Genomic DNA, 8,012 nt, shown 5'->3' with positions numbered 1-8,012 from the left:
AGCCATGTGCTTTTAGCCACTCAACAGATTTGCATGATATTTGTGCTTTCTATTATCTACGTTCTTTTAATAGATATGTTTGAACAATTCAATTTCTCTCATCCCTAGCAATAGTAGTTTTATATACGTTTCATTACCTTGCTGTGATATGTTTTATTACGTTTTGTCGTAATAATAGCTTTTCAGAGCTAATGTTTCTGTCTTCACATATATAAATACACTTTCCTGTTTTTTGTATCATGTATTGTTAAGGGGATGATTTTGTTTCTATAGTTTTAAGGCTGTTTTCGTTGAGATTGGAAATTTATTTTGCATTTGCCTAACACTGCATTGAACAATCTTCACGACACATCGACAAACAGGAGCATTCATTGCTTAGTAGATCATGAAAGAGTCTCCCTAAAAGCTGGCTTATAACAATGATTTATCAAAGTTATACTGATAACGGAAAAAAACAGTTCCATATGAGTATTTGTTCATGGCAGTGATATAGTGATCCTTAAACCACACGCCATGGACGAAGTTTTGCAGACCCTTTCATAGATTTTATTAGGCAACCACATTGTCTGAGTTATCGTCAGTTGAGAAACGTTAAGCTGTTGTTATATTTTTGGGGACACAGATATAGTGTCATGTCGCGTGAAAATAAGGTATGCGCGTGTCAATTAATAGCCAGCTTTTAGGGAGACACTTTTTTTTAGCACAGCCCGCCTAAACTATTGAGCTTTAAAGTGTTTTAAAATATGTAGACAATAAGCAAATTATAAATGTTGCAAAACATTCATCAACACTGTTTTTGTGATGAACTACAAGATATTAGCTATTGTTTACCTGTAATTACCAATGACTTTACTAATTGATTGCATAATAGGTTTATGAACAGTGCAGATAACTAATTGCATTAAAGGTAAATAATAAATATTGTATCTGTCATCTATCTTATCACCGTAATCGTGTATAGTGTGCAGTTTCAGTAAACTCTTATAAACTTATCGATATACAAAGAGACTAATTATAACTATATGAAATCCACAATAAATTTCTGAATTATGTGAATTATCACATGTAAACTGTAATATTGCGGCAGAATAATATGAAGTATAGTCCCCTACCTTCGGAACTGAGGCTTACTCTCTGTTTGCAGGAGACGATAATATAGAGTGAAAGGCTATAATGCCACCTTTTTTGGAAGACAGGAGTAAATATGTGTCTACCTTCCTGTGTGGGATCACTACATTGTTGACAATTTAATATACTAACAATTACTATTGGAAGTCCAGGAAAATATTTTGCATGAATTGTTGCTTTCTTTGTTAAGTTTTTTCCCGGAATTAGATTTGGTGGGGGATATATTACACACGCGCTTACTTAAATACTGTAGTACAGACCCTTGACTGTTTTCCTTTACCAAAAGTGCGTTAACGTTGCGTTTTCGTTGCATTTCCGTTGAGTTTCCGTTCCGTTTGCGTTGCGTTTGCATTTATCGTATAAAGTGCGTTTAGCGTTGAATGTGCGTTTTGCTGTTTATGTACAAAAGTGATACGTGCAATCATTAGTTATGTACATGTTATGTTACGAATATGTGTGTATGGGTAGGGTGTGAGTGTGAGTGTGTGTGTGTTGAAATGTTTTTATATCGAAGAGAAAAAAAGAATATATATATATATCCGCCTGAAGAAGCCCTAGAAGGCAGAAAGGCCTAGCGGACGATCTGAAAAATTTGTTTTTATTCGAATGTATTTTGAATGTATGAATCAAATTCAAATGCACCGACAAAGCAATCTTTTAAAATATTTTTCGTAAATGATTAAAACGAAATAAAAACTGAAGGTTACACAACTTGAACGATAACAACAATCGGCCATGGGTCAGTGTCCATGGATAGTTTATAAATGTCTGACAAAATATATTTTGTATTGTCAAATGTCAAGCTTCGCTGAATTGATGCTTGAATTTTGACTGGTCGCTCGAGTCTTGTAATAGGTTTAGAAACTGACAGATGCAAGGGTATTGAAAACAGAAAATAAAGTGTGTTCGTTGTATGTCTTTATTGACATAGAAGATGAGTTTCGTTTTGTTTTAAAATGTACATTGTTGCCGAATTAGACAGGTCCGTTAGAAAATTTTGCAAAATATCTTAAACTTCCTCATAGAAGACGACACAATGTATTTGTTTTTCAGTCATATATGTATATACCCTTATTGAATACATCTTTGAACATTTAAAATATATTATTTGTTTTTTTTACCTGAGACCAATCAAATAGCTAGCCGCGTGCCTTCAATTTGCTATAGCATTGATAGATGTCTGACCTATGAGTCGAAAAGTGTTAAGAGGACGTAACTGTAGAGATCTGGAAAAATAACCTACATGTAGATATGATTCGTCATTTCACCAAAAAATTAGACTAGACCTAGGTCCATGACTTTTACTCATTTTTATATGTACCACTTATCGAAACGTGTTTAATAATCAGTTCTTAAATATAAAAATGAAAAATTAATTTATTGATTACATATAACGTTTCAGTCAATTTTCAGCTACGTGTATATTCCGTTATTAAACGTTGTCACAAACACTAGCTATATACCATTGATATACCTGGTCACAAACTCTACCTATAGACTATTGAGATATCTGGTCGCAAACTCTAATTAAACTGTAAACAACTGAGATACCTGGTCACAATCACTAATTATAGTTCACTGAGTTACATGTTCCTAGTCACAAACAGTAACTATAATCCACTAAGATACCTGGTCAGACGCACTACCTATAGACCACTGAAATACCTGATCCGAACAAATATAGTTCACTGAAATACCTGATCACAACAACATATTGTTCATTGAGACATTAGGAGCCCTGGTTACAAACACTTACTATAGACCACTGAACTACCTGGTTACAAACTCTCACTATAGACCACTGTGATCCCTGGTTACAAACTCTCACTATAGACCACTGATATACCTGGTTTCAAACTCTCAGTTTATCTATAGACCACTGTGATCCCTAGTTACAAACACTCTTAATAGAACATTAAGACCCCTGGTTACAAACACATCTTATAGACCACTGATATACCTGGTTACAAACTCTCACTATAGACCACTGTCATCCCTGGTTACAAACACAAACCTTTGAAACATTAATACCCCTGGTTACAAACACTTTCTATAGACCACTAATATACATGATTACAAACTCTCACTATAGAACATTAAGTCCCCTGGTTACAAACACTCCTTATAAACCACTGAGATCCCTGGTTACTTACTTTTACTATAGACCACTGTGATTCCTGGTTACAAACACTTACTATAGACCACTGATATACCTGGTTACAAACTCTCACTATAGAACATTAAGTCCCCTGGTTACAAACACTCCTTATAAACCACTGAGATCCCTGGTTACTTACTTTCACAATAGACCACTGTGCTCCCTGGTTACAAACACTCATTATAGACCACTGATATACCTGGTTACAAACTCTCACTATAGACCACTGTCATCCCTGGTTACAAACTCTAATCTTTGGAACATTAATACCCCTGTTTACAAACACTTACTATAGACCGCTGATATACATGATTACAAACTCTCACTATAGAACATTAAGACCCCTGGTTAAAAACACTCCTTATAGACCACTGAGATCCCTGGTTCCTAACTTTCACTATAGACCACTGTGATCCCTGGTTACAAACACTAATCTTTGGAACATTAATACACCTGGTTACAAACACTATATACCACTGATATACATGATTATAAATTCTCACTATAGAACATTAAGACCCCTGGTTACAAACACTCCTTATATACCACTGAGATCCCGGGTTACTAACTTTCATTATAGACCACTGTGATCCCTGGTCACAAACACTTATTATAGAGCACTGATATACCTGGTTACAAACTCTCACTATAGACCACTGTCATCCCTGGTTACAAACACTCATCTTTGGAACGTTAAGACCCCTGGTTACAAACACTGGTTACAAACACTCACTATAGACCATTTATATACCTGGTCACAAACACTTAGGTACAGGTGTAAAACTTTTTCGGAGGAGAAAACAAGTCATGTTTGTAAGGTGTTCACATAATTGAGTAGTTAGTTTGTAAAATAGCCTTACGCATCGAGATATATACAAATGTGATAGCTAAATGTATAATTTACGACACTATATAAAATGTAGTGTGGCAGGTGTTGACTATTTGTGCTGGGAGTTATTTAACAGGTCTTCCAGCTGTGAACACATGTAAGATTTATTTCCTAAATCTGATTTCATTACTATTATCTTGAACAAATCTAATTACTGGCGCACCCTTAAAAGCTTTTAACTTTTTGATGTATTGGTTTTTGGCATCCATTATAACTGCAACCTTTGAAATAGTATTAAAATGTTTACTTTTACAGACGTATATATAGGTAATATATACCTACACATAAGATTATATTTTACGTGTCAAGTCTATCCATCTTCCGGATTCTAAAACTAGTTAGTACAGTGATATTTCTATTTGATAATAAATGCATATGTGGTCCAAGTTGGGTTAAACGTCAAACAATAAATCATAACAATTTTATCGATTTGTAGTTCGAATTATGGTTTTGTTGACACTTCGTTATCCTCTAGTTTTTTTGTTTTTTGTTTTTTGTTTATAGCCAGCAGTGATAAAATTGTAAACGGCAGCGTTCCTTTTTGCATACAGTTTTACGTATATCTTGGAAGATATCAGAGATAAATTTTCATTATATTGAACCTTAGACCATTGATAATCCCTCAATGGATGAAATGACCATATGGTGGAGAGAACATGTTTACCTATTTTTCATGTTTTTAACAGGTGAATCCTCATTGTAGATCATGATTATTCTACTTACTTTGTGATTGGAACAATGATGTGTCTGCAAAACCCTTGTGCCTTTCTACTCTGTTTCGTTCTGATAGATTCTTGCCCTCCTGTTCTCCGTATTTAAAATGAAAAAAAGACTTCAACAAATACATTGGGTTCCGTATGATAATTATTGCTTTATCAAAAGGTGCCATTGCCAAGGTGGATGACTTGTGACTTTTGTAGACAATACAGGCATCTCGCATTCGAGCAGGACATGTTTCAAAACCTGCAACCAACATTTAATGTTATATAATTCATAAAATGAAAACGTATCAGTTTGTCAGAAAATTAATGATACTGAACTTGATATTAATTAACTGTAACATTTGCAACAGATGCTTACAATTTCAGGCAATATAGTCCACAAGTAGTACTGTACCTGTTAACTGTTGTATGAGATGTCTGGTCCACGTGTTACCCGACGCAGGAAAGCTCAACAGTCCCGTGCGTTTAATAGAATTGTTGGGTCTTGTCAAATTTCTTTTCGGGCAAGCTTCGTTCCTGAAATTTTGCTGCAGTCGTTCATAATCGAAATTCTCTTTAGATTGTGTCATTTTGCTTTCTTGCTGTATTGCTGTTTCAACAGATGAATAAAAACCTCTGTATTGCATGAATTTCGCATTACGCGGCTCTTTGTACACAGTTGTTTGAGATGTGTTGTAATATTTTGTCACAACAAATATAAGCACAACAGAATACGTAAGCAGAGAAGCCACGATAACACACATCCGTTGGAGATCAAACATACTTGGAGAGTATGATTTACAGTGCGTGATCACAGACGTGTTCTGAAAATGTCTCAGTTTTACCTCGAAAACGTTTTGCTCTCGGCTGGACAGATATAGCTACACAACAAATGGACTGTATCTATTAGAGCGCGACCCGATATCAGTTATCGTGACTAACACTAAACACAATACATCTACATCTACATAGTAATGACCCCCTTCAGCTATTTGAAGATCATGTCATGTAATAGTGGGCGCTAGGCCAAGAGAAGAGAAGATAAAACAGAGTGAAAGGGAATATTTATAAAGTATGTTAGTTGGGTTTTTTGTTTGTTTAGTGACAGTTTGAAGCAGTCAGAAGAGGTAATGGAGGTTATATCTGGAGGCATGTTATTCCAGTCTATTATGGTACAAGGGGAAAAGGATTGTTGTCGTACCTGTGTTTTACATGAGAGTGTTTGATATGTCACGTATAGTTTTATGTAGTGTTGGTGACTAATCTGGCTGTTCTACGCTGCACCATTTCTATTTTGTCTATGTCTGTTTTAGTATAAAGGTCCTAAACTGATGAGCAGGCATATTCTAGGGATGGTCTGAAAAGTGTTTTATATGCCCGCTCCTTAACAGATGTAGAGCTTATCTTTAGATTTCGTCAGAGAAAGCCTCGGGTGGAGTTGGCTTTCCCACAGATGTTATTTATATGACATTCCCACTTGAGATTTGACTGTATAGTGACACTTAAATATTTTGCTTTGTCTACGTGTTGTAATACTTTCCGTGCAGCATGTATTTGTGATGTTGTGGGTGTTTGTTGTTGGTGATGGAAAGGACGTTACATTTGTCAGGATGGAAGGACATTTCCATGCTATCTCCCATAGAGCTAACTTGTCTAAATCTTGTTGTAATGGCTGGGTATCAGATGCTGATTTGATAGTAAGATAGGCAAGGGTGTCATGTGCAATTAGACGTACGGTGGAGTGAAGGCCAACAGGAATATCGTTTAAATAAAATAGAAAGAGGGATGGACAAATTACCGAGCCTGGAGGGACACCAGACTTGACATCGACAGTGACAGATGTTTCCCCCTCAACGTTAACAGCCTGCTTCCTATTATCCAGGAAGTTTTCTATCCAGGTGTTAACCTTCTCATTAACACCATAATGACGAAGCTAATGACAAAGAAGCGAATGACTATCCTTGTCAAAAGGTTTGGAAAAATGCATAATCAAGACGTCGGTTTGTTTTCCCCTGTCAATGTTGAAGCTGACATCATTAACAAATCCAATGAGTTGACTTTCAAATGATACTGGCCTTCGAACAATTTACTGTCAAATTAGTACTTCTGTTAAAGGGAAACTTAATCAAGTTGGCCACATTAATAGGGTAACTCTAGTGCGCGGTTTAAGGTTTGATGTCCAGTTTTAAGAAACCGTTAGGACGTAGTCTGTCATCATTTCATTGGATGAATCGTTCAACCGGTGAGATATTTGAAATTTCAAATATGCTTCCGGACACGTAGAATGTTGATCACGATAAACATTACGGTTGACTGATTACAACTAGATTAAATTGAAGTAAGTTTAATATTAGCATCTTTTTTCAGAGTTTTTTTCCCATAATTGTTAGTTTTGATGTGTTTATTTGTCCTTATTAAGATATCAGTGTTGTTGGTAGAGATGGGAATATCACAAAAGTCAAATCGACTTTGATGTATCTTGTATCTTACATTTGTTGTTGGTGTTCACTGTTTTCACACATTTTATGAAAAGTTGTTTGTCAAGATAATTTTGTGTCAATTTTTTGTAACAAAATACTTTAATTTAACTCATACCTGTTAAAAATGTAACTTGAAAAGAGTGTTGTTCTTGTAAATCTTCATAAATAATCAAACAAACTGTCACATACTATACAAAACCTGTTTTCATGACGTTTCTTGATTAAATGGTTCAACAAATGCTGAGAATTTTAAACTTTTTCAAATCTGTTAGAGGTTTAATTTAAAAATAGGTATACGTTTGAATAACATATCTAATGAAGAGTGTGTCAAAAACTTTTGTGTCGATTTCTTTAACAAAATACTTTAATTTAACTCATACCTGTTAACATTTTAACTTGAAAAGACTTCCGTTGTTGTAAATCTTCATAAATACTAAAACAAACTGTCACATACTATGTAAAAATCAGTTTTCATGACTTTTTTTGATTAAAATGGTTTTACAAATGTTGTGTATTTTAAACTTTTTCACATCTGTCAGAGGTTTTATTTGAAAGAAGGTACACTTTTGAATAAAAATATGTTATAAAATGTCTGTCATCATATTTTTGTGTCAATTTCGTTAACAAAATACTTTAATTTAACTCATACCTGTTAA

The 8,012-nt window shown here is 34.7% G+C and overlaps 1 protein-coding gene across 1 annotated transcript in view; it reads right to left on the bottom strand.

Annotated features, from left to right (window-relative positions):
• LOC110450501 overlaps nucleotides 1–5,680 on the bottom strand; it is a 20,846-nt gene extending 15,166 nt beyond the window's left edge. The window contains exons 1-2 of the mRNA XM_021498053.1: nucleotides 5,292–5,680; nucleotides 4,899–5,138 (exon numbers count right to left, since the gene is read on the bottom strand). Coding sequence (XP_021353728.1) covers nucleotides 4,899–5,138; nucleotides 5,292–5,658 — 607 coding nt within the window. The 5' untranslated portion in view covers nucleotides 5,659–5,680. The remainder of the gene's footprint in view (nucleotides 1–4,898; nucleotides 5,139–5,291) is intronic.
• Nucleotides 5,681–8,012: the final 2,332 nt, after the last annotated feature.

The sequence above is a fragment of the Mizuhopecten yessoensis genome, unplaced genomic scaffold, assembly GCF_002113885.1.
Source record: "Mizuhopecten yessoensis strain PY_sf001 unplaced genomic scaffold, ASM211388v2 scaffold5229, whole genome shotgun sequence".
In the NCBI taxonomy this organism is placed as follows: Eukaryota; Metazoa; Mollusca; class Bivalvia; order Pectinida; family Pectinidae; genus Mizuhopecten; species Mizuhopecten yessoensis.
This window is presented reverse-complemented; position numbering and strand designations above follow the sequence as displayed.